Source organism: Galendromus occidentalis, unplaced genomic scaffold, assembly GCF_000255335.2.
Source record: "Galendromus occidentalis unplaced genomic scaffold, Mocc_1.1 scf7180000077440, whole genome shotgun sequence".
In the NCBI taxonomy this organism is placed as follows: Eukaryota; Metazoa; Arthropoda; class Arachnida; order Mesostigmata; family Phytoseiidae; genus Galendromus; species Galendromus occidentalis.
This window is the reverse complement of record NW_003805428.1, coordinates 1031043-1057091: the sequence shown is the minus strand read 5'-3', so window position 1 is coordinate 1057091 and position 26049 is coordinate 1031043. Positions and strand designations below refer to the sequence as shown.

Sequence of the window (26049 nt, the reverse complement as noted above, 5' to 3'; positions counted from 1 at the left end):
AAGGAAACTTCATCCCGGATCCAGCATCCACTGCGTATCGTCGTACCGCAGAATCTTTTCTGATCTCCCACCATTTCCCATGGATGGCCCGAAACAGCGAGTGGTGGCCGAATGAGGCGAGCTTCGCTGTCGTCTTTCTGCTGCGGGAATGGTCAGCTGGTATTGCAGCGATGCGTTCGCATCGCTCTGAGAGCCATGTGTGCGCTCTCCCAGCTGAGTCAGATACGGCTTAATTAAAGAAAGGGAACGAGGACTGAACGATCAAGACGTCGCTTGCAGCAACTGCCCTAAGGCATCAGAAGAAGGAATAGGCGACCGCTTCTCTCAAGTATTCGGGAGGAAGCTCGGAAAAATCTGGCTTCGAATCTCCTTCGGAGCTTCCGCGAACTGCTGCGAGAAGTTTCGCGAAAGTATGTCTCGCTTAGCTTCTCTGTCGTCGAAAAACCCTTGTTCGTGGAATATATATTTCCTTATCGCCTGTTTTCCAGGCCCCTTGAATCAATGCTCCGATGGGAATCTCTGCAGCACCCAGCTACTCATGGGGATGGTATTCATCTAGCTCTCCGGGACGGGAACCACTCATAGTCCGTGAATGATCTTCGATCGACACGACTCATATTGGATTTCCTGCAGCTGGTAGGATCAAAAAGTAGATATGCAGCTAGACATCTGGTGACGGTGTCGAGAAACATCTCACAAGACCGGATTGCTCGCCGGCCTCAAGTCGACGTAGGTACAAACATGAAGAACCCCCATAAGTGTCACACAGGCCGCATTGCTCTTCGAATACGGACCTCGATACGAGTTTCAGGCAAGTCGTTCAAAGGCGACGGCGACTATCCGGGAGGTGACCGTGAACGTATTTTCTGGAGATGAAGTTGATGAAGACGACGACGATGTCGACGATCTGCGCGTTTGACCCCGTTCTCCCTCTCGGAGAAATGACCAAGTAGCGAAAGGAAGCTGGGACGAAAGCATCACCGGGTGACCCCTATCGTTGTCGTGAATCGCAGCTCCCTTTAGCCGACACATCTCAAGTTTTCGCCGTTTCGAAAAAATGGACGGGGAAGAAAATATTTTTCCTCGTTCGTTCCTCTAGCATGTTATCTAAATCAGAGTTCGTGTCGATCGCGTCATCACTTCAGAGCTGACCTGTCAATTATCCCAAACTTTCCGTGTCACGAGGCGCCAGATATAGTCTCGAAGATTTCTCGTGAAAATCATCGGCGTCTCTCTAATGAACACTTCTCCTTTCTCTTCCCGATTCACTTCATCTCCATCCACATCTTGGTTTCTCCTCAATGTATTTCTATGCTTTAAGGGCGAGAGAACGCGAAATCGCGTCTTGTGGGGGTCCCATGCATGTGCTCGAGGCTTTGTGACATTCTGGATGTGAAGGAACGTACCGGGATGCCGCGTGGGTATACTACGATGCCAACGTCCACGATATACCATTCTTTGGGTCAGTTCGAACCCCGTGGATTTTCTATCAACTAGCGCTAGTGATCAAAAGCGAAGTCGGCAAGGGACTTGAGCTCTGCATCCCCGGACGAGCGGAATCGAACGAATCGTCAGTACGATGCGGGAAGCGTCTTGGGCGACGGGCCCGCGCAGGATGGCCACTGAAGTTCGTGAAACGTCTGGGACGTCCGAGCTCGGACCTGGGGGGATGCTGGGGGCGACCATCGTCTCTGGGGAGCCGGGACGCTGCCTGTCCGGGACTGCGCCTAAATAGAGGACGGACCACAGCAGTATCGTAGACGCTACTTTCAAGAGACACGCTCAGCGCTGCGAGTACTCGCCGGACTGCAAGGATCTCAAGGCTCGAATCGACATGCTCCCATCGATGCCGAATCCAATCGGATTGCAATCGGAGGCGCCCTCCGTAAATTGTTTAAGGCCTAGCCTCGGATTCCCTCGAATTGAGACTCCGCGGGCGGAACAGCGGATTGACTCGCTCTATCTGGTAAATCAGTCAGTTTCCCTCTCGTTCTGAGCTCGATTCCCGTTTTACCGAGCGGAGCGGTCTCGTGCTTGTTTGTGCTCACCGAATCCCGACAAAGCATACGGGAACTTCTCGGAGAGTTCGAGCCTCATGTCGGCCAGGCGGCGTACGTCACGGAGTAGCAAACCGTGAGTCTTCAGCCATTTTTCCCCAAGCAAGTAAAATTTATTCGACTGAAGACGACGGAATCGTGACGAGTCACGAGCGGATAAACACGCTTTGGTGAGCAATTTCTGACGATCTTTGTAGACGAGCTGCTGCTGCTGCTGCTTATCAGTCCGGCCTTGTTATGTAAAACTGCGGAGCAGCGAGCGGAAGATATTCAGCCCTCGCTTGCGACGCAAAGCGAAGAGCGTTCGTTCCGTGGGATGGCGAATGGTAATCTTGCCGACTAATTTCCCGACGATTCTATCCGGTTTGCGATTAACGCTTCACCACGGCAAACTATCACATAGAAACTTTCCGATGTGGTATCGGCCCCGAAAGCGGGGCTCCTCCATCGTGAACGGTAGCTGCTTCATCTCCTAAGGCTGGCCCTCATTGTATTTGTTTTCCGGGCTGGACAATTATAATTCACGTTCTCCGGGCTGAGCCCATTCAATTTAGTCAGCAGCTGAAGCTTGAAGTCTCAGGCATCACCGATTAGGTGTCGCTACCGAGGACGAAACCAGGAAGCACCTTGCAAGATCGAGGCCGGAGCCCGCGAATACCGCCGGCCGTGGGGATTGGATCTTTTCCCGACGGAAATCCGTGACGGGGATCCTTGGAGAGAATCCTTGACTGAAACCCTTGCCCGGGGCCCCAACGGAAACCCCGAAGGGATCCCTGAAGGCGCCCTCCTTTGGGAATCGTGACGGAACACCGTCCGAAAATCCTGTCGGGAGTTCCAAGGCCCGCCCTTCTGCTTCCCCAGGGGTCTGAAGGATTCGCTGGCTCATTGGGAAAATTGCAGCGTCCCGGAAGCCCGACGATGCTTGCGCTGAGCATTAATTCCAGAGTCTCCGCGCACGTCGAAACGGTCGAGAACTCCTTAGTGTCCGATGCTCGAAGCTAGAAAGAAGGCTCCGAGATCGATGATGAGCTTCGATTGGATTTTCGTCAGGCAAACTTTCGTTCATCCAAGTGGGCATCCGTTACGCGGAGATGGCCGATGTCGAGGTTGAATGAGAAGTCTTCGCCATCCGAGAAGACTCCCCGCCCTGAGGTCCGCCAGGGTCGCGCTCCGCGACTGCGGAGGGATATTCGAGGGCGTGCTCAAAGACTCAGAGGGCCAGATCCAATCGGATCGATGCGATTGAAGCGATAACATCGGGTTACACTTATACTCACGCTCATGCTCTGTGGCATCGAGCACAGAGAGACGCTCCCTCGCATCCTGGCTTGATGGGATCATTGACGTCGAGCTAGACCCTCAGATTGATGACCCCCGTCAGTTTTGCGTGAAAAAGGAGATCCGTTCCGATTCCTCTGAATTGCTCGATGTTCGGAGCTGGTGCCGGTCCTCCCGTGATAGTATCCCTATCTCGCTATTCCGCTGCTCACGGTACAAAGAAAAGAGAAGCAGTCGAACAATGTTTAAGTCTGCGTTAGCCAGCAAGATGGTCGTCGTCTGGCCGGCCGGCCGGCCGGCCAGTCAGTCGTCGGACGCCAATCGAACGAGCGAACGTTCTAAAGAACCCACCGACGGTTAGAATGGCGAAAGCGATTTCTTCGTTGTGCCGCAGTGCGAGCGGCGGACGAGGCGGACTACGCAAAGCAAAACCGGAAGTCTTTTTTGGTTAAAAACTAAAACAACTACCAAGACTTCACTGGAACAAATTTTTGTCATTTTACGTCGGGAGATTCGTCGCGTGCGCGGTAGAGGCATCGGCTTCCCCGTTACCTTAGATTCCGACCGTCCGATTCCGCGCAGCTTAATTCGTTAGTTTCACTCAACCCGCTCCCGAACACACATCGAATGAGAAAGAATTGCGTAGGAATATATACAAATGAGGTAAGCGTCGCGTCGTGCGAAGGCAAGCTAGTGTCCGTGTGTTAGCGGACCACAGGTTTTGACCAGACTTTTTCGACTCTGAGAAACAGGGCACTTTCTTTCCCGTGACTTACGCAGTCGGATGAATGCGTACGCTGCAAGCGTAGAGATTCAGATTCGCACGGTGGCGAAAATTGAAGGGACCCGGCTTTCTCTCGTTTGGGAAGGACCAGCCAGAATCATCACAAAAGGAAACTGAGGCATCCGCTCAGAACTTGGTTCTCGCAGAGGACTCCCGACTATCCTAATAAAAAAAAAACACAAGTCCGAATCGGATCAGAATCGGAGGAGGTATCTCGACCCATCACGACTCGATTCTGCGCATATCCAACGACCACCGCGGATGGGAGGGACCGAAAGGACCGCTATACCGTCCTCTGGGAGTTGTGAGCATGGTCCGCTCTTATCCTCAGCGATGGAATCAGATTCCTTCTACATGAAGATGTCGAGTTGCCGCAGAGAATCGCCTCTCGTACGTGACAATTCTTCCAGTCGTCGCTCCGGAATGGAGCCAAATAATCATTTTCCGAAATGTTGTCGCTCACACTAGTCGCATCGAATTTCTCTTCCTTCATGGGTAGTTCTTCTTTCCATTCTGGATCACTCATCCATTCATGTACGTCTCCAGCCCGATTGTACACGAAGAATAGTCGCCGATTGCAGGGACACCAAAAGTACATATTCTATCGGAATCGTCGTCCCAATCGTGCGGCGGCGGCGGCGGCGACGTCGACGACGGCACATCCTTCATGGAGCGATGCCAACGCCTACACGATCGAGGAAAACCGGATTCGCAAGCGATTTTGCCGATTCCGTTACCAGGAGGATTCCGTTATGCTCAGAAACGACGCTGGCCCGAAGGCCAGAGCGAAATTCCGCAAAGCGAGGAGGGTATGGAAATTTCGAAGACGAATTCACCCCGTCCGCTGCCCCCTGTGCATTTTCAGATGGTGATGCTCATCGGTTTCGGGGCTTAAATGAGATGCATCCGTTGGTCGTCCGGAATGTTTTTCGCAATCATTTGGAACATCACATAAACCAGAATGGCGGAGCCCTTGGATTTCTATTGTGGATTGCTCATTGAGCCGCAAGACAGAAGAGAAACGCAGACCTTCTTAGTTTTTCCACGCGAACTTGAAGGTTATTTGAAATCATGCGAGAGAAATTCACTGACGCTGCTGGCATGAACGGCCTTGGTCGCAGGCGGCCACAATGACTTGTGATAGCGGTGGCAGATCATGTCTGACACCAGACTAGCGGGGACATTTGTTTCGGACTCACACGTTCTCGGCGTGAATCGGCCAAGAGCGAGCGGAACGAGAGTTGACTCGAACAGCTGGGCTCGCATTTGCCCGGCGGATTCTTCCCTTCGTTCAGGAGTCAGGCCACTGTCCACCATTTCGGAGCCACAGTCCTCGAGGTGCCGAAAGGACCCTAGATCTCGCGGACTAAAGACATAAACATAGAGTTTCATGCTCTCACCGTGCACCGGGTTGTGAAGTCTCTCGTTCGGGTCTCGCTATGCGCTATGCGAGTTGCTGTTTCGTTCTCCTTAGATATCCAATACGGCGAAGTGTCACTCGCAACGAGCGGGGCTTCCCACCACAAATTCAACTCACATATACGCGGAAACAGCACCAAATCAGTGAAGGGAAGAGATCGACTTCTGCTGCCAGAACGCCGCAGTGGGAACTGCTGACCGTTCTCGGGCGCTAGCGAACGCCCGACTTCAGTCGAACTGAAGACAAGCTACAGCGCGGCGTGAGACGTAGCGGCAGCAGCGCCAAGTACCATAACTGCTCGCACCGGCACCAGATGGCAGGATGGTAGCTCCTTCTTGGTCAAGTAAGCATCAGATACCATCACGTGCTTGACCAGAAGCCAGCAACACCCCCCTGAAAATTCACGTCCCGCTCGACCTATGGTCCGACACAGAATCAAGCCTCAGTCGACGTGCCTGTCCTCGAGACGTGCAGCCATCGCTCCTTCGGCTAGGAATTACGAGGACATGGTCGCGCATGTATGTATTGCAAGGAACTTCTTTGATTTTCGATAGGCGTTGCCGTTACGACAGGCACGAATGGCTCGATTGATGGAAACCTTGAGATCTCCGGATGGCATCTCCATCATTATTCTTTAGTTTTCATCCCCACGAACAAATCCTTTTTGTATTCTTCAGTAGCTCCTCGATGATGGTGCCCCGATGAGTGTTCGTAGGCGGATATTCTCCCAGACCTCCTTTTGCCCAAACACATCCCGTATATATTCCCGGTCGGAGCAAGTCGCGAAATCAAAGGTGTGAGAATGATTCGAATCGTCTTCCCTAGAGTGGGTCCAGCTCCACAGAAGCGATTCTTTCTTGTGTTCCCTCATGGAGCCCATCAACGACGACTGAATCAAAAATAAGCTCGAAAAGGTCTCGCCCGAGTTTACTCGCTCGGTCATTCGGACAATCGTCATACTTCCACCAAATATATCCCTCTAAGAGATCTGAGGAGTTTCTGCCGAAGAGGATATCAATTAGGGTCGGGAATCGGGCTCTTCTGGGGTCTGGGTCCTAATATTCAGATACGTTCATCTCAGATGAGCCTCCTATTTCCCTGTGAGCCTCAGAATATATCAATAGATGCCTCCATCTGGGTCCATCCCATAGAGAGATTCATTTTCTAATCCCCCGCGAGTAGTGAATCACCACTGCCCCGATGACCCACAGCGAAAGCACCCCGCAGGAATGTCACCTTTCGACTGAGATTCGGACATGGCTTATGCCATCAACAACATAACGCAGTTCTCTGTGCCAAGGTTCTATTCATGCCCGACGAGGAACTGTAGCGATTTTCGCTGTGAAGGATTTCCCTCCCAGGATGCTCTAGAATCTGGAGGTCCCTACTCTTGCTCAAACCACCCGTATCGTTCAAGAAGAGACGTCATCCAATCATGCATGATAAGATCTCATAAATACCTCGCTGCCGGTCCGGCGGCTTCACGACACTCCGGAAAATAAGGACAGAAATTCTTAAAACTCCTCGCCGCGAGGCCAAAGTCGCGGATTTTTGGTTTATTCGATGAGCTGTGAAATTGACACGCTATCCGACGGAATAATTTCTGGTGAAGCTCAGCTTTGTGCGCATCTTCTGAGCTAATAGTGTACCGCCTTACTTGAACGAGTGTGTGCCCACTCTGGTCACCGAATCGTCGTTCACATAGGAAAGGCCTCTGGAGCAGGGCCGAGTGCCCGGAAGCACGTCCATGTGTGTCGATGCGAAAACTCCGGCCGATAGTTGGAGCACAGCCCGGGAACCCCTCTTGACACAGAACACAGAGTGTTTGAGATGGGTCACTGGGCTCGTTCTTTTCCTTGACGTGGTGTCTGCGACTATCAGAATCCCTTGAAGAACTCGGCTTGCGATTTGTATCGGATGCCCCTTTCGCAAGAACCCAGGCGACTCGATGATAGATATCCGCTGCCTTTGCGGCGAGCTCTGTAAGTCAATTCTCATCATCCTCGCCGTCACCGACAGTCAGACGACTATTCGGATCTGTGAGTCGATCGGACTCACGGAGCGTTGCTTCGTCGAGATTGGATAATCGGTCGAAGTTATCGTCTTCATTGTCGTCGACATCATCATCGTCAGATTCGTGTGGTGCTTCTCGCAACGAATTCAGCATAGAATCATTATTGCCATAAGATCCATCTGTCATGGAGATCATATTATGTCCGGCACTGTTCACGTCCGTCATCCCCGTCGTCCATCGTATCGCTGAACGCTGCGCCATTTTCACTTTCGCTGTCATCTGCTTCTTCCATTTAGTTCTACAAAATAGTATAAATCCACGTGAGTTTCTCCCAGATGCGAGAATGCGTCGAAATTGTCGATTGGGCTCGTAATCACTTTATCACCTTCTATTCTGAAACCAGGTTTTGATTTGAACTTCGGTCAGATTCAGGGCCGCAGAGAGTTCCATTCGTTTGCTCACGCTCAAATATTTATCGATCTATGAGGGAGAATACATGACGTTAGCTGATACGCTCAAGATCAGATGCGCTTCGGTGTTTCGGTCGTTGAGAGAGAAGATACCTTGAACTCAGATTCCAGTCTCTCGAGCTGCTTGACGCTATAAGCTTGACGCGGTTTCCTGTCTACACCAGCCTTGCGCGTTCTCCGGCCCACCGCTGTTGCCCGAGTCACGCCGCCCATCAAGGGAGGATGACCGAGACCGCAGAGAGCTGAAATGTTTGCGATTATCGTTCCTGAACCTCGTCGACCCTCATATGGAGTCATCGACCGGCTTGCCTGGGAGGACAATGGCAGTACTCGCCTGTCAAAGCATAGAGGAAAGGCTCTGGTCGAGATTGGCTAAGTGTTGTCGTCGGGCAAATACCATGGTGCACTGCTGCTGCTGCTGCGTATGGGGAATACGTGAAGCTTCCCGTCGGTAATGGGCGGGCGTCTCGGGGAGCGCAGGACATCTGGTCGAATGATGAAATTGAACAGTTGTCAGTGGAGCTCGGCGGTGGGATTCTGTGATTCTAGGGATCACAGAATCCGCGGTATGCCTTCGAGGGGAGGTCTTCAAACTCACTGAGATGGATTCGTTCCGAAGGTCTAGTGCCATCGCCGGCGTACCGAGGATGGTGGCCCCGGCGTTGGCCTCGGCACAATGTGGGGACGCGAGAATGCTCTCTATGGTGAACTTGGTGGGAGCCTGCCGATATTGGGTATTCGTGGCGGAGTCACAAGTCGTGGACCACTCGGTCGTGTTCGCCAACCGGTGGCTAATCAGAGCTACAGGACGGATAATCCGGAGTTAGAACAAGCCATGGAGTTAGAACAAGCCACCATCCCGCGGCGTCAGAGAGAAATTCCGCTCCAACTCTTGACAACAACATGAGCTGGAATACAATACGCCCTTCGGAGGTATCTGATAGGCAAAGAGAGATAGGCAAAGGATCGGATTGGTTGCTTTGCAGTTTTAAAATTGAGGAAGCAATCTTTTTTGTAAGCGAGGCTGAGGGATGGCCGAGTCATCGGTCTGCGCTTATTAGACGTTCTACGGCCGTCTCAGCCTCTGTCTCACGCGGCGAGTCGCTCCGTGGGGAGCGGGAGCGTCCTCCATCGGGCGAATGTCGAGGTGGATACCTAGGACCCAGGCTTGGAGAGAGGCAGAAGGAAAGAGCTCCAACAAAAAGCTCCGCAGAAAAGGTCCCCAGGACTTGTTGCATTCAAAGGGGTCCGATGGTCGCAGGGGAAGCTCCCGAATCTTGACAGTATAAATCGAATCGCATGTCGCTGACTGATTTCTACGTCAATTGTATGTTTTCTGTCGCTGGCCTCTTGTCCAACGGTGTATCAGAGAAAGGATTCCCCAGTCCTCGCTCGTCTTATCAGGTGTGTCATTTGAGAGAGAAGGGTCAATTCAAGAGGAATATCCGAGGAAAGAGACAGAAATACCTCACGGGCGCATAGAGAAGTCGAACGAAAGAAGGTCCGTAGCCCCTACAAGGAGCGTTTGTCTCATCCGATGAGATAGACCCGGGGGATATTATATGGTCATCCTTGAGCCTGGAAATCAGTCTATTCATCTGGGCTTATCGCCCAAGCCTATCCGTGAGCAGTTCCTCAGACATCTTGCTGACTACAGCGCTCGAGGAAAACAGGGGGTACGTGGGAGATGGGCCCCCGAGATGATGTACGACAGCGGTTGAGCGAGGGATCTGTCTACTGACGAGAATCTTTCTGAGTCGGACAGCGATCAAAGCATGAAGGAGCCAATTGGACCTTTGGAGGATTCCCCGAGAACCCCTGGGGGATCTGACAGCGTCAACCGTCCGTGTGGACCTGAGCAAAAATTGTCCCCGACTAACGGAGATAAATTCCCTTGAGTGGAGCCGAGGGTTTCGTGAGGAATGGAAGGGCTCTTGGAGCGTATGCTCGGTCATTCCCGAAGGGAAAGATCCACCCGGAAAATCAGACCCGAGCCCGCTCTCGACGCGGAAAAGGCCTTGCGTGTTTTCGGATGGGCTGCCTCTGTCTGAACTTCTGCCGTACAGCTGCTCCGACAAACATTCTCCCCCTCTCGAAGAGAATCCCCGGGCAGCAAGTGATTCGTCCGGGCACGGTTACTCTGGGAGTCTTGGTCGCATCATGCTGACCGTCATTCTGAGGCGATATTTTGGAGGCGAGAACGGATCGGAGCACCCACCTTGCTGGTTGTTGGAGGAAATCCTCTCGACGCAAAAGAGCATTTTCTGAGGGTCTGACTCCATCACTCGTGCAGTTTGTCCGGCATGATCCGCTCAGAGTGCAATATCACTCATACTCGCACCTCCTTATCCGTCGTCGGTTGTGCCGAGGCGGCCGATGGGAGCAGCAAGACACACAAACCTGCTCCTCTTCTAACCTGAATCACATTTCGTCCTGACACGAAGACAGGCTCCACCCGCGCCCGCCCAATGATGGAGGCGTGGCGAGCGTGCGCAAACTCGCTCCTCTCGTTCGGTCATCAAGCACTACTACATACGCTTTCGATGACAGGGAGGAACATTTAAGGTGGACCATCGTAGCGGGACGGGGAGCGGTCCATTGAGGGGCATTTGATCTAGTTCCGACCCGCCGGAAAGATTCCTCGCGTTTTTGGATTCTCGGAAGTCGCACTCTTGACGGAGAACCCCTACCCGGAAGTCTTCGGCGCAGCATCTCCAGTTCGCGATCGCCTTCGGTCACCTGGAGCTTCGGATTCCTTTGCTTCAACTCCTTGTAGCCCATCTTCGAATCGCAATTCGCAGATCGAAGATTGGCTACCAGGAGTCCCTTCGCGGCCTATCTAAATGCTCAGTTTGGACTAGAGATCAAAGTTTCGGGAAATATCTCATCGAGGATGGGCATTGCGTTAGATTAGGGGCAAGCTTATCACGGAGAGATATAAGTCTTGGATTCCCCAGCTTCCACGGCATCTAGGAGCATGAGGAGGTCTTGTCTAGAGGGTTCTCGGGGCGCGAAAACGGCTCTGGCAGAATATCTGTTGAGATTCCAGAGAACGGGGAAGACGCGAGGGTGGGCTCGGAAAAAACATGATAAGTCTTTTTTTGAATTTGGGCGAGGTCATTCACTCCCCGGCTCATCCCTCGGAACGTCAGGTTCGGCGCTGAGACCCTGAGAGCCTCCTCCCTTCGAATCGAGATTCGCTTACAGGGACCTTGACCATGCAGCGTCTCGAGCTCTCGATCGTATCGTCCGGCTTGATGGAGGTTCGAAATGGCCTTATTGGTTCTCAGGACTGTTCTTCGGGACGGCTGCTCTAGACTGCTCCTTGACCGAGGCCTCCCTGTTGACCTCTCCTGTCGGAGATTCCTGTCGGAGATTCCTGTCGGAGATTCCTTTCGGAGATCCCTGTCGGAGCTTCTTTCTGGTAATTCTTGCCAGAGGTACCGGCCGGAGATACCGGCTGGATACCAGTGATTTCTGCTGTCCATTAGTGCAGGACATATCCCCAGGGAGTTTCTTCTCGTGACGATCGCAGAGGAAGGCTCGCACGTTCCGTTTTCAACGCTGAACCCAATTTTCCAGCGGACCGATCCAAGCTGTAGTGCAGGAGGCGAGGCGCTTCACCGCGTATTCTATGCTGTTGTCGCGGTAATTGTTCACCCAACTCGGCTCCGGCTCGAGATGTCTGAGACTATTATATGCCGGCGTATCTTCCTGAACTATCATGATACGCCTTTCCTGCATACCCTGGTGGCTCGGATGTTGCGTCAGGCGTCACTATTATCATTGATAGACTGAGATCTTCAGCAGAGGAGCGAAGAGTTGAGCTGAGGAAAGTCCGTTGGGAAACATTCTTCCTCAATAGAGACGAGCACTTCTGCCGCTAGTGATCCGCTCTTGCTGCTCCGTCCTTGTGTCGTGATCACATTTTTCCCCATCCAGGGCAGTGAAGCTTTTCCAAGACGCCGCCCTCCATGTCTAAATGACTGCTCTGCTTCTTTGCTTCTCGCTCCGGATCTGATCCCTAAGGACGGTAGTTGCGGACTTCGATTGCGCTGCATACCCTTTTCTTTCCTTGAAGATTGTCCCTTCGCCGCGGAAACTGGCAATGTGACCGATGGCATTTCGTTGAGGACTAAGCCTTCACCCCCATCTTTCGCAATGGCAATGCTCCCTGCCAGGTACCTTGCTCATGTAATCGATGCGTTTCTCTTACAACGAAGGGATTCGGGAGGATCGCAATAAATTCATGACGGCGATTTCCCCTTCCAGGGAACTTCTCCCACGACGCGCCATGATCTCATCGCTGCCAGATGGGGGGTGACCCATCAGGATCATCGAAGATTTCTCGCGGACCTCGATATCCATGGAGGAGATCTATCGAACCCCATTGAGAAGCGCTTTTGTATTCATCTGTTCCGAGGCTGATCTCCTTATCTCCACCTCGTAGCTGAACGTTAGAAAGCGCTGATGCCTCTCACTAAAAAATGAGATCCAAACGCCCTCTAATGAGTGGCCGATTCGTTTCATCAAATATCCGTTACTTTATTCCATTCCGAGCTTGAAAAACAACGGGAGGTTTCTCTAACATTCCAATGACCACCCTCAGTCAACAAAGTTTGAAAATTGCTCCATTAGACGAATCGATACGTTTTGCCCCCAACCTGGTGGAGGGTTCTCGGGCAATTATGAAATGTTTTCGGGTATCGTTGAGCAATTCTTCGAGTACGAGTTGCGGCCGTCTGATTATAATCTCGTCGTCGACGGCGGCGGCTAGAGCCCCTCTCTGATGTTTCTCTCATCGGTCACGCTTGAGGAGTGAAGGGGGGGGGAGCACCTCTGCCATCCTCCTGTCTGGAACTGAGGTGCGACTAGAAGGAGGCCCTTGTCAATAGGTTATAATATACAAATGAAACTCTTCGAAGCGGTGGACTATCGCGGCGCGAGGAATACTTCTCAGGGATGAACGAACGCAGCTTGAATTCGTTATAGTGCCCAATACATTGCGGCGGTCGTCGTCGACGACGAGCTCACTCGAGACTACGATCACGATGATGAATCTTGTGCAACTGTGCGCCTGCTTCAGGAATTGGAAAATGGCCTCAAGTGCTGCCAGCGATGATGATTCGAGACCGCTCGACGCCGGCAACCATTGACGCTCGTTCTTCATCCGGCTGCACATTATCACGCCATTAGTAGCCAGAGAAGGAAGATGCAGGCTAGCCACAAGAATAGTTTCGATACTAATTGATCTTGCATTTGATGGTCCGCAGGTCCGGCGGCGTCTCGATGCTGGTGTTCCATTGGGTTCCCGGCCCCGCCGGCCAGGTTAAAGGAGGACGCGAAGAAGCCGAATGGGAACGCTCCTACAGAGAAATTTCACACGTCACTTCGGCACCGCTTCTGCTCCATCTCAATGTTGAGATTGCAGATATAGTGATTGACTTTCAAGCGAGCCGAACAAGTGAAGCAAAATTCTCCTGATTGATGATTCATTCACCATGACTTACCGATGCCGAAGGACAGAAAGTGGGGGTTATCTCCGAAAACGTAGCGATGCCCGCCACCAGGCCCGGCGTAATCGGCTTCTGGTTCGGTCCGATGTCCTTGAGGTCGCGGCGGTAGCTTTTCTCTCGGGTCAGTCTTTGAGCCCCCGCGGCCGTAGAGAGGAATGACTTTGTCTCGGCTTATGCCTGCTTTGCAGACTGGACAGACCTGGGGAGGAGAAAAATCACTGTTTATTCTGTCGTCTTCTGAAGAAAATTCCACCGGGGCGAGGAGGAGAAACACAAACAGCGAAGTTCAAGGAGAGTGTTCACGTGATATGCGTGCTACGATTTCTCACGAGCGGTGATTTCTCTTTTTCTGAATAAAGCTACAAAGCTGAGGGATTTTCTTTAACTTCTGTACGGTAGCCCACATAGCAGCTGCAACCCTAATGCGTGCGCCGCTGGATTCGAGGCGTATTCGGGGCCTCTCGCGAGGGAAAGATCGAGAAATCAGAAAATTATTCAGCTATATTGAGTCTCCACGGGAGAAGCAGATGTTCGCACGACAAATCCGCTCGGTAGCTCCACTGGAGTGAGGAAGCTGATCAAGGTCGGTTCCTCCGATTGGAAAAACTTTCCCCGGAGCGAACGTCCGATGATCACGTCCGCCGGAATGTCAGAATCCTTTCGGAGATCGACTAGCCAACTGAAGTTGTCATGGAGAGTACCGATCACTGTTCGTAGAGAAGTCTGAAACTCGCAGTCATTCGGAAATTCCGAAAGTCTATCGACAGCTGGAAAGTTTCGGATTAAGCTGCGATGAAGTGGCTTACCTGGCCTTGCGGACGAGTTTCGAGCCATTGGTAAAGACATGGCCAGCAGAACAAGTGACCACACATGCTAATTACGGCGTTCTTCGCCGTATCGAGGCAGATATTGCACTCGAATGTTGCCGTGTCTTCCGATTTGTCGTCGGTCTCTGGCATGTTTCCTTTCGAATAATCTCCCGTGGTATTTCTGTGTCAGTAGTCCCGTAGCTGGCCTTGTCACTTCCTATTCCATACAGGCTATTGAAGCACTCAGCTCACAGCGCTTCATATGTGATGTGGCTTCGAATGCTTCTCGTCGTTCGATCACATTGACGAAGATATCTCAGACGTTGCACGAGTACCGTCGTTTCCCCGAGCGGAGCTCCGGTAAGCAATAACAACGATCGGAAGTCACAAGAACTGGTCGCTGTTGTTGTCACTGTCGTTGTTGTTGTCGCCGGGGAAATTTTACCTCATCGACCGTTGAGCTTTCCCTTTACCATTGAACGCAGTCGCAGCCTGGGCTGCGGCAAGCGCTTGCGAAACTTCGAGATTGCTTCGGAGAGTACTGGATGGCAAGCTCGGTTTGTCGACTGAGAGGGTCTCGCGAGGAATCGCGCATGAGTGCGCGATACACCAGAGACGCTCAGAGTCGAAGGCTGCAGGGACTTCAGCTCAGCGGCAGCGACAGCCCCTCTGGCGACTGTCTGCTGTGTCTGAGCGCGGTCCCCCGTTCAAACACAGATTTCTCGGCTGGTACGAACGAATCGGGTATACGGCTTTTCCATGCAGCTGGTTGGAATACGTATGCGCATCGCGTTCATCCGACCTGGAGTGCTCACGGCTCACTGGTAAGAAGGAATCGTCCATAGGCAAGCGAACGGAGGCAATGATGACTATGATTTTTGCTCTAGGCTTCGTGGGAAGTCGGGCGGCTCCTGGAGATATTTCGAAGTCTGGTTTTCCGCTCACAGAAGTTCGCGCAGCTGTCAGCTATCGGATTCCCGAACATTCTCGCGGCGTGTGTTAGTGGTGACAGGATGCGCGACCTGCGAACGGTGTCCAGTGCTGAGTCATCCGGAGCTCTTCGAGAAAAGGGGCAGGAAGTCTGAAATCGAACGAGTAAGCTCGTGTCTCCTTACCTCTGTGTGGAATGCAGTGAATTCCCTCTTACAAACACCTCGCGCATTCCGCTGAAGACCGATGCAGCTTCAGAGCCGAATTTGATAGGAAGAACCAGGTCAAGCGAGTTAATCGAATGCGGGTCCGGAAACGTTGACGTCATGCGCAAAAAACAGGAGCCCGGGGAACGAAGGGAGCCCGGAGAAATGTCCAGAACGGCGATGACCTAGGGACTTCGGGGCAGGGTTGAGCCTCGGACGACTCCTGAAGACTCGGGGAAGGGGACTGAAAGTTGGTCATCGACGCGCACTCCGAACCAGTGGTTCGATGGGACACCTGGGCACCAGTCATTGGTCTGGCCATGGATGCCGATCCCACTGAGAGACAGGACGGTAGCTAGAGGTTACACTCTCGGAAGTTTTGATGCGCACCGCCGCGACAATGCTGCACCGAAATGGTGAAGGACACCGTCCTCACATGAACGTTGGGGTATCATTGTGAGGGCTTCGCATGCGGGATATCGGAAGGTTTCCAGGAAGATGGGCGGGATGAGGTCTAGCTCATTGGGAAACTTGGGCCGTAGGGTAGCGAGTCGTTCTAGAACGAGTTCTTCTGCGAAAAGAATACTGCTGTCGGGATGCCGCAAGGCAGGCTGAGGACGAGGAGCTGGCGTGATGGGTGTCCTGGAGGCCCACTGTTGTTGGAGGTGTTCGGGAACTGTTTCGCGAGAGGGTCAGCTTTCGTTTCGCGATGTGGTGGAGGTTACGCCCAGTGTGTTCAGTGTGGGGACACCTTCGAACCCCGTGAGCCAAGAGTTGAAAAAGTTTTAAGGAGAACGAGGCTCATCGAGATCGACACCGAGTTCCGAGCGTGAGCGGCTTCTGAGAGCGTCTTTCTTCGACCGCCAAGCCACGTCCTCCGGATCAGAGCAGCCTTAGATTAGAACAATGGCGTACCGTGCCTCTATGATGCCTGGAACGGATGTTTTCGATTCCCAGGCCTTAACCTCTATCCTCTATCTGATGCCCCCTCGAATTTGTCTCCGATATTTCTTCCGTATCTTTCGTTTTTCACTGTTCGTTCCGAGAATTCTTTCGATGAATACATTAAGACGAGTATGTTGTCGAGTCGTACTATGGAACGATCAAGTCCATCGTAATGAGAGTCAGTCTTGGGAAATATTATTATCGACGCTGCGACAAAGAGCAAACAGATGTTGCCCGCTGACAAATTCGAGATGAGCAGCGACGATTGCCTGATTCAAATTTCTGGAGTCGAGTTCAGAGGCTTCCGGAGAAACAGTCAGCGCCGAGAATGTGGAACCGAAAACGACCCTCTGATGTCCGGATGGCATGGGGGATCCGGTGGCAGCAATCCCCGGCACCGCTTTCAGTAGGACCGTTTCACAAATCGAGGCGGCTGTCGGATTCGTGAGTCTACGCTGCCCGCTTGCCTGAGTTTATATTCTCTTGGGAGCGGTGCGTGCAAGGATGCTCTTCCCCAAGACCTCTCCGAAGAAAAAATCTCGCGACCACGAGCACACTATTTCCGCTACAGCAGACATTGATTTAGTTTGATTTCCTGCGCGGTTAGAGTTCTCTTCTCGAGAAACTCTATCTGCTACAAGTCAGCGAAATTCAAAACGCCTCTCGAGAGGCCTTTGAAGGCGGGTATAAATTAGAAGTAGGTCCCCTAAGAGTGCAGATAGCCGAGCAGACTGAGCGCTCTGCCTCTCACTTTGGCATGTATAATAATACATCAAGAAGGAGTATATGAAGGTCGTCTCCAACTTTGAGAGAAATAGCGAGCCTCAGTTTTTCTTGGCTGTAGACTACGATTTCGACAGAACTCACATCCATAGATCAATGGATAACATTCCTTTTATTAGGGAGATTCAATGATACATATATATTACAATTTCGATGGGAGAATCAGCCGCCCAAGAGCGCGAGCTCTCTGAGGGCGCAACGTGGAGGCATTCCTCCTGTGATCATCCTCGCGTTCCCGCGTTGAACTTCGATTGCGATGCGTTGGCGTATGAACGCCGCTGCTTGTTTGTCTCCTCCTCTTGCGACGATACGCCTGCCTAGCTCCTTGACTAGTTTTAGAGCTCCTTCGCCTCAAACAGCAGCTGTATCGATCAATGGATTGTCTCATATATATATTCCTGATTTACAAATCCTTCAGTAGAAATCAGATGTCCGGGAATCAAACTCCCTCGATACGGAACACGCTCCTCCTCATAAGGGAGTACGGGGTATTATTGAAGGAAGAGTTGCGTAACAACACGGATGAACATCTCACCTTATTTAACACGGCACGCCGCATCTCATCGGTGTCATGCTCGGCCACGAGTCTTATGAGGAAAGGCCAGGTGAAAGGCTCTGTAGGAAGTAGGATTTCGGCATTCGGAACAGAGATAAGTCTCATCACTTTGGAGCGATAGTTCCTTGAGGCAGTTCGGCTTTAAGAATGCTCAGTACGCGATTGGATTTCGAATGATGCTCGCGATTCACACACGGTTCCAGGACATTATGAGAGGTTCTGCAGGGCTCTCTGCTTGCAATTTACCTGATAATATTTCGGTCGCTTCCCCATAGACGCAGACGGTAGGGGAGACCTGGTGGTCGAGTAGGTTTGTCACAACGAACACTCAATTGAAAGACCCGTTCAGGCTCGTTCGTGACATGACAAACGTGCCTTGACAAGGTTGTCTTGAACAAAGGTACTCTTGGAATCTGATGAAATCGGTGGATTTTGTCTCATGAAGAGGAAGAAGTTAATGATGAACGTCTTATTGCCGAAGCCCGAGGCAGCGATGAGATAGCTGAGACGTTCTAAGATCTGCGAATTCCTCGTGAGTATCGCGTCCATCAAACATTGTTGCCGTCTTGTGACTTGTTACTGACGGGGGGGAGATTCGATTTCGACCTATCAACTTCTGAAATTGCACCTTGGCGTAACGAGCATTTCGACATCATCAACGGGCCGCGCATAATTTTTTCTTGAAGGTTGGAGGAGGCCCCGGCACGACTTATCCCGGGACCTTAAGCTGCTTCGATTACGAGAGTAATGAATGAGCCTCTCCAATTTGTGAATCACGTTTCTCGTACCCTACATCGTCCCCGTCCAATCAACTCCACCAATTTTCTACAGCGACATCATCTGACAGGTTCTGAATCGGATTTAAGTCCGAGGCTGAGTTTGCCTTTCGAGAAGACGGACTTGCTGATCCTCAAAGAAGTTTTTCACTGTACGACACGACGACACGCGTTCTCGGGCTCTGGTCGGGGGATCCAACCTGCCTGTTAACCACTTGGTCTCATCAGTTCGCTCCGAGTCTGTAACAAACTACGGCCTTGGTTAGACTCATCAGAGCCTTCTGGTGGAAGTCCGCAGCCATTATACTCGTCGAATCGAACGTCGGACAGTTGCAGACGTAGCCTCCGATAGCCCAAGTAGTTCGTTGATATTTTACAGCATTCCACGATCCAAGAGCTTCCCGGAGCGTAATGTTTTTTCGAAGCTTTTCTTTATCGAAGTTATGAACAGGGGCACCCTGACGGCGAAAGCGGGATAGATTCTCTCCGGGATGAAGTATAGAAGTTACTGCAGTATCTCTAGCCATCCCTGCCATCGCTGTTGAGAGTAGGAAATCGCCTGGTCTACTGTTATATGTGCCGACCGCGGTCAGTCCTGAAGGCTAGGTTCTGAGGACATCCCACTTACCCCTCAACACCTGGTCATGCGTTCTTCGGACTCCTTGCTGCACTCCGGCTTCTCGGAGCGAGTACCGCATTGGCGTTCGTAGGCATCAAACCGCTGAGGCTCTCATTTGAATCTTTGAAACTTCGATAACGTCGGACGTCCATAGACTTCGGCGTGAGTTCTTTGCGGCGCCGCATTCACCTCCTTCTTCAAGATTCCTTCCTGTTCGTGGCAATGATGCGGCTTATCGGTCAATGCTTATCCGGAGTCTCTTGATTGATCTAGTCTCCCAATCTCTTCCTCTAGTATGAACATGAGCCGACTGTCCTAGATTCTCATCATTGAACACCACGACGCCGCTCGTCATTGAGTCGAAGTGGACGTGTTCTTCTGCACCAAACTCTCAGACGTGCTCCGGGACACCTTCTTGGACCAGACAAAGCAACTTTCCTTCTGGAGCCTGATCCGGTCACTGCCTCGACCTTGCCGCTCGACCCTTGAGGGGCTCCGACCCCGTCCGCGCGTGGCTCTCTCTCCTTTATCACGGATAAAATGAGTTCCTCGGTATCACATCGCTGTAAACTTCGGGTCTCGCACCCACTGGTTCGAGGACGATCCTTGCTCGCTTGACATTCTCCCTAGGATCCTTGGCTATCAGAGCTAGGCGAACGAATGTCATCCGGGATTCTCCTGGAAGTATCGATCATCGCGGCGCGAGCGGCTTCTGGAAGATGTAAGGCGGGGCGTCTAGAGCAATCCAGGATGTCGAAGAGCATCGGGATCGCGACATTTCCCTTGGGTACTGAGATAGGCAGAATAAGACCATCTGTGATCCCTCTCCTGAGAGCAGTGAGGATCGCGGTATTCTCGTCTGCTGTTCGCTGAGTTCGCCCCGGTGGTATCCGGCTGTGGATACTCGAACTGACTTATCGACTGGCTCCTTTGGGAGAGGATAGCTCTTTAGCTTTCTCCCAATCCCAGTCTTTAATAGCGCATGACATCGCCTGCAGACCTCTCTCGAGGAAAACCACCGCGAAAGGATAATAACCCAGAACAACTCCAGGAAGAGAACCCGCAAATGATAGCCGAGCCTCATCTCTGACAGCGCAAATCTCTGGTTTATTCCTCCGAATCCGTTGCTTCGCGGTCGCGAGAGGCATAGGGCGAATTTCAGTGTTGTTCCGTTCCGAAAGCGACGCCCTCGAAGACTTTGAGGCTAGATTCGTCGTCAGATGTGTGGACAGTCCTAGGGATCCTATGGTAGATTCTCGTCAATTCGGCGAGTTTTCCGAGTTCCTCCCCCGTACGTGGCTCTAGGACCAGGGCCTTCCGAGATCGTCGGTGCCTTATCTCTTATCAACGTGAAATCGTCGTTGCCTTATCACCGTTGAATCGTCAATCGCTATGGAGAGGCGGTCTCTTGATGGTTCGACCGCCACTGAAACAGCTAGCCGCAGTATATTACTTTATTGTTGAGAAATCTACGAGCGTCACTCATTATTGAAGTGTCTTGTACATCTCCGAGAGTTGTCGAGCGAATGCCTTGCGGCACTCCGGCCGCTTGGTTTTCAGCGTAGGCGTGAGTAGGCCGTTTTCCACACTGAACAATTCATCATGGCATTCGATGTCTTTCAACTGGAATCAAAATCGGTTTCGCGGATGAAGATCGAGATCGCGAAGATTTGCATCGTGTTATGGTCGGCATGAGCGACAAACTCACCAGCTCGAAGCTCTTCAGGCCAGATTTTTTGCCTAGAGAAGCGAGTTCATCGAGTATGGATTTCTTGACGACCCGATTCTGGCAGAGCTCACTGAAGGTTCCAGAGATTCGGTTTTCGGCAGCCCACGACAACAAGTATTGTTCCTCGGGAATAAGGATTCCGACGAGACATGACTGAAATCGAGAAAGGAGGTTTCTCATCGCATTCTGAATTCGATCGGCTCATTCGAGCATTCCGGTTCCAGAAAAATCCTTCTGTACCTTGAGACTTTCCCCATGAACGAAAATTTGCGCAACGAAAGGCGACCGAATGAAGATGTTCTCGAGTTTTTCGGGAGCGATGTACTCGCCCTGCGAGAGCTTGAAGATATGCTTCTTCCTATCGATGATCTTAAGAGTGCCGTTCTCCATCCATTTTCCGATATCCCCGGTATGGAGCCAGCCGTTTTGGTCGAGGACTTCCTCTGTCATTTTTTGATCATTCAGATAGCCGTGGAACACGGTGGTGCCTTTGACGCATATCTCGCCCTCGCCATTGCAGGCGTAGTATTCCATTTCGGCGACATCAACGAGTTTGATGGCACACGCAGCTATCGGCGGGCCAACGTGGCCTGCTTCATAGTCGCCAGGGAATGTGAGGGTGCACGGAGCTGTGCATTCTGTCTGACCATAGCCCTCGACAATGACGGCGCCGAGAGCACAGCGGACGAGGTCGATGACGTTCGTTGCGAGTGGGGCCGATCCGACGACCATGAGACGCAATCGACCACCGAAACTTTCTTGGACCGTCTGATTCGAGAGAGAATTGGCGTGTCGTTAGTTTCACCTATCGGCCTATCAATGTCTTCAATCGAACGTCAGTGGTGAAAGAATCGTCAAGAGCTGAGTTTCCGCGACCGATACCTTGAAAACAAGTCGATCCCAGATGGAGTTCTTCCGAATGACGAATTTCCTCATTTCCGACTCCTTGCTCTTGAGAGCCAGCGCGAGTATAGCTCGTTTCCAAATGCTACTCTTGGCGACCAGTTCGACTTGATCGTGAACTCGATTCAACAAGCGAGGGACCGTCGGTGAAATGGTCGGTTTCAAAGCTCGCATATCATCCGCTAGTCCACGGATGTCGCCGCTGAAGAATCCGACGCAGCCTCCCCCCATGTAGAGCGCCATTTCACAGCAGCGTTCCAACATGTGTGCCAGCGGCAGGAATGAAATCATGACATCGGTCTTGTTCGGCGCGAATTCCCCCTGGAATGCGAAGCTCAGCTGAGATACATCTGACCGATGCGTTGCGGTTGCGGGAGCGATGTCGGTAGGGAGCCGTACTCACCAATTGAAGACAGACGGAAGACAGGCACGCCACGATATTCTTATGGGAGAGCATCACGCCTTTTGGATTCCCCGTCGTGCCGGAAGTGTAGCAGACGGTCGCTAGCTCATTCCGAGTCGGAGGCAGCGGATGTCGGAAGTTCTTCTCACCTAGCTTCTCGACCTCAGTGAAAGCGATCAGTTCCACTCCCAGAGCCTAAAATCGAGCATCCCATTATCGATTGAGAGCATCGAGCTGATTTAACCCAGCTGCGTCTTCCGCGGTGACAATAGACGACGGAGAGACTCGAAGGAGCTTATAGCTCGAAACGGAACTCACCTTGGCCTGCTTTCGTATATCGTCATCGGGAATCTCTTTCGTGTGAACGATGCGTCGAAGTCGAGGACAATTCACCTTCTCTTTGAGGAGCACCCCGATCTTGGGCGGGATAGATTAGGTGAGTGATTGTCCAGGTCCGAAGGGGGCATTAGATGATGCGGCACCAATTAATTATTCCACACTGGAGTTTTTTACTGTCCCCATGTCGTGGACTCACCTTTTCGGGTGTATCGCAGACAACTACTTCAATGGATGCTTGATTAATGATGAAGCATAGAGCTTCTCTACCGAGTGTGTCGTATAGCGAAACGATAATCTGCACGGAAGCATTCAGCTTTAGTTCTCGTTCTTGATCCGAGCAATAAAAAACCTGCGGATAGCGCTGTCCTAACCTGTGAGAAATAATAACAAGCTTGCTCAGCGACGATTGCTTCAACGCAGTTCTGCATGAAAACACCGATGAAAGTTTTCTGGCCTGGCGCCGCGCCCAGAGCCGCTTGGCCGCAGGCGAAATTCCGGATTCTTCCCAGTGCCTGTAATGTCGACGTGCGCATTGGTTTTGTATTTTCGACGATGGCATCGCGATCGGACGATGCCGTAAGAGATAACGAGTCGCAGGCGCGAGATCGCACCTGGTTGTAGTGAATGTACGAATATTCTTTAGCTCCCGGCTCCCGCCAAGCCATGCATCGGCCGTTATTGCTGACGCGAGCTCCTCGGTACATGGCATCGAAGAGTGTCTGGGCATCTTCGTAAAGGTATTCCATGAACTTTCCGGGCGGGAGCAAACGCGAAGTTCGCACTTTCTCGCCGATCCCAACCATCTCGCTGGAATGCAGGGACGCCGAAGGATGAGATTCATTCTCGCGCATCGTACGATGCCTGTGGCAACAGCTCAAAGAACCATCTAGCTCAGGTATCGCGATAGCGATGACCCACGAATATTGAAATTTGCATGAGAGCCTGCTAATTAGTGTATGCCATCGGGTCACTGTGAGCTCGGCTCGCGGCTGCACGCATGAGAGCGTTTGCATCCGTGGCCGGGATCTAGGTGGCTCACCGTGATTGGTTGTCCTGGGAAATCGGCGGAATCACAGGATTCGCGCCGGAGCATACGTAGCTCATAACTAATCCAGCCACACCGGAGGCCGCCATCGCCCCGTAGTAGCCGCCGAGGTAAGTCGACCATCCCCCTGCGCTTACGTCTTGAGGACATTGGTTCCCTGCGAGAATGCCGACGTTACGTAACTGCGCTTCTGATCGGCGCAGGAAGCACCTCAGCCGATATCGATCGCTCCGTCGGGATATCAGGCATGCCTCCGATTCGTATCGACCGGCTCCTCACGCGTCGAATAGCTCTAACCTTGACTTTCGTCACAGAATTCCGTTGGTGCCTGGGACGGGAGCATGTTGTACACGACACCAGTAAGCAATACGGTAAGAAGTCGCTTGACAACGGGTAAACCGACGTCCAGTCAGCACACTACCGGGCTCGAAGACTCGCGATACGTCTCGGGATCAGCTCCCGAGCTCCAAACACGGCGAAATGCGTCGAAAGCGCGTTCTTCTGTCGTCCTCACTGACGAGCCGTGCGTCGAGCTTGAGTGTTTGTGTCTCGGAGAAGAGACCGTGTTCCGCTGCTAGCTGATGTGTGGGACGCGCGCTCATCTGTCCTCCAGAAGCAAAGCGAACGAGCTCCCCAGGTGGAGAGGGGAGACGGCGCGCGAAGCTCGAGCGGGTAAGACCGAAAGCCCCATTAGGCCTTCCCGTGCTGGTTGGTATCGGCCAGCCATGCCGTCGAGTCGAGACAGCGGCTCCCCGATCACCTGCGATGGGGAGGGGGACATTGAGAGCGCGTAGGGGAGCGGATTCCGCGCAGAGAAAGAAAACAAGGGGACGTTCGAGCGTTTGATCCATCTCGCTGAAGTTATCTGTTTAGCGGCAAAGCATACGTAAGCCACGGACTTTCGATTTATTTGCGAATGAGCTAATCAGTGGACATCGCTTTTTGTTCTTGGTGAAGAAGATGATCATCATAGTCCTCTGAGTCGGCGGCCGATATATTTTACGCTTTTCTCAGCGCGGCTGTCCGCAGAGCAGCGCCGATTTCACATCAGTCCGACCGCGAAACTCTCATCCTTGGCAATTCGGTCTTCGTCGATAGATGGTCACCGACTTGCCTCTCTCGACAAAAATGGCCGAATATGGGCAAAACTAGGCACTGAGGCCCACAAACCAAGCTTTACTTATCAGAGCTCAAGCGGCATGAAAGTCTGACGTCTGTTGTCGTTTGCTGAGGACCGTCTTCTCCTTCCACACATTTAGTCCCGAAGCTGCAACAAATCTGAAGTATTCGATCAAGGCGCGCGCGGCGTTACCATTCTCGGCGCCTACAGGCCTTCCCTCCTTGGTTTGAAGAAATCCTCAGCGCTGAGGTGGACAGCCTCCCCGCAGCAGTGTCAAAAGTTTGTTGACGGACATAGAAACATACCCTGACCGCCCGCCGCGGAGAATGAAACTGGCGAATGAAACAAATCAGATGGCGTTGATCTGATGGATAAAGGCGCCCAGCCGGACTTGCGGCGAGCAGACCGAATGGGTGCACACGCATAGGCTACACGAATCCTGCAGGTGATCGTCTTCCCCGGAGCAGCCGGCGGGACTATCTCGGAAACGAAGAAAATAGGGAGTCGGAGCCGATGTGCAGGTTTGGTCTGTAAATGGACGCTGCGCGTAGTGCGACGTCCTAGTCAGCGCGATCCCGAGGGATTCGCGGGAGCTCCGTGGTTCACGGGCAATGTTTGATTTCGGCAATGTATTCGAATCCATCTCTGACGAGCAGAACTCTGAGAAATTCCGAGGCTATTCAAATCTGTAGGGCTTCTTTGCCAACATCGGAACTAATCTGAGCGCATCCTTCGCTCTTCCCTCGAGTATTCTCTCCCTGCCCAGTCTACGATTTCCATACCTCCATTGATACTTCGAGAAAATATATATCCATTCCTACGGGTGTTCTTCCGCCCCAAGGCTACCTGGAGCCTGGAGTCAGTGTCTTCCCTCCATCCCCTCCGAAGTCTTACGCAACGTCGTGCCATCGACTCGCATTCCTGACGGCTTCATTTCGACGCCTCCCCGGCCCACTCACCCTCCAGTCGACCTCGAAGCTGCTCTTGTAACACCTATAAATGGAGGCAGGAATGAGAAGGATGCTCGCGAGAAGTATCGATCGATATGGCTCCAGCCTTCCGCCGCTGGAGTCTGTGATGGAGCCTACCTTCTCCGCTTTTCTGTCTCCGTTCGCCAGCAGTCTGACGACTCTGAAGGAGTCGTCAATAAGATTCGTCGATGGACATGCAGATGGATTCGAACGTAACGCGCGCTCCTTTCCCGCGACCCCGACTCCAGAGCTTTCTGATTTGTACTCCCCCAGATATTATTTAGCTCAGATACCGAATCTGAGGGAACCCCAAGGAGCCGAAATGATGGCGAGAGACCCGATGGCATGACGCTTGTACCCTTTGAAAGAGGAAAAG

The 26049-nt window shown here is 52.3% G+C and overlaps 3 protein-coding genes across 3 annotated transcripts; all 3 read right to left on the bottom strand.

Annotated features, from left to right (window-relative positions):
- Window positions 1-7526: 7526 nt before the first annotated feature.
- Window positions 7527-10804, bottom strand: LOC114828220 (pituitary homeobox x-like). Its single transcript, XM_029111434.1, has 5 exons — window positions 10714-10804; window positions 8666-8824; window positions 8117-8265; window positions 7939-8033; window positions 7527-7851 (listed from the first exon to the last, which is right to left on the bottom strand). The coding sequence occupies exons 1-5, from the start codon at window positions 10802-10804 to the stop codon at window positions 7527-7529; spliced, it is 819 nt and encodes a 272-aa protein (XP_028967267.1).
- A 1916-nt stretch (window positions 10805-12720) lies between these two features.
- Window positions 12721-14777, bottom strand: LOC100904901 (E3 ubiquitin-protein ligase RNF185). Its single transcript, XM_003743137.2, has 3 exons — window positions 14346-14777; window positions 13534-13738; window positions 12721-13389 (listed from the first exon to the last, which is right to left on the bottom strand). The coding sequence occupies exons 1-3, from the start codon at window positions 14496-14498 to the stop codon at window positions 13208-13210; spliced, it is 540 nt and encodes a 179-aa protein (XP_003743185.1). The 5' UTR covers window positions 14499-14777; the 3' UTR covers window positions 12721-13207.
- Window positions 14778-20248: 5471 nt separating this feature from the next.
- Window positions 20249-24133, bottom strand: LOC100904759 (long-chain-fatty-acid--CoA ligase 5). The gene is made up of 11 exons (XM_003743136.1): window positions 23880-24133; window positions 23577-23739; window positions 23149-23344; window positions 22909-23049; window positions 22734-22832; window positions 22517-22615; window positions 22199-22393; window positions 21775-22116; window positions 21133-21660; window positions 20872-21045; window positions 20249-20786 (listed from the first exon to the last, which is right to left on the bottom strand). Exons 1-11 carry the CDS (start codon window positions 23923-23925, stop codon window positions 20649-20651), a joined length of 2121 nt encoding a protein of 706 aa, XP_003743184.1. The 5' UTR covers window positions 23926-24133; the 3' UTR covers window positions 20249-20648.
- Between the last annotated feature and the right edge of the window lie 1916 nt (window positions 24134-26049).

Excerpts from the sequence above, each read along its gene's own strand:
- LOC114828220 (XM_029111434.1), bottom strand. The coding sequence starts at position 10,804 with ATGGGCTACAAGGAGTTGAAGCAAAGGAATCCGAAGCTCCAGGTGACC. Across the intron at positions 8,825-10,713 it reads GCTGCGCCGAAGACTTCCGG|CTCTGATTAGCCACCGGTTG; the intron begins GTAGGGGTTCTC and ends TCCGTCCTGTAG. Across the intron at positions 8,266-8,665 it reads CGCCGGGGCCACCATCCTCG|CTCTCTGCGGTCTCGGTCAT; the intron begins GTACGCCGGCGA and ends CAAACATTTCAG.
- LOC100904901 (XM_003743137.2), bottom strand. The coding sequence starts at position 14,498 with ATGCCAGAGACCGACGACAAATCGGAAGACACGGCAACATTCGAGTGC. Across the intron at positions 13,739-14,345 it reads AAACTCGTCCGCAAGGCCAG|GTCTGTCCAGTCTGCAAAGC; the intron begins GTAAGCCACTTC and ends TCTCCTCCCCAG. Across the intron at positions 13,390-13,533 it reads CTTTCTGTCCTTCGGCATCG|GAGCGTTCCCATTCGGCTTC; the intron begins GTAAGTCATGGT and ends ATTTCTCTGTAG.
- LOC100904759 (XM_003743136.1), bottom strand. The coding sequence starts at position 23,925 with ATGCTCCCGTCCCAGGCACCAACGGAATTCTGTGACGAAAGTCAAG. Across the intron at positions 23,740-23,879 it reads ATTCTGTGACGAAAGTCAAG|GGAACCAATGTCCTCAAGAC; the intron begins GTTAGAGCTATT and ends GCATTCTCGCAG. Across the intron at positions 22,616-22,733 it reads TCTGCGATACACCCGAAAAG|ATCGGGGTGCTCCTCAAAGA; the intron begins GTGAGTCCACGA and ends ATCCCGCCCAAG.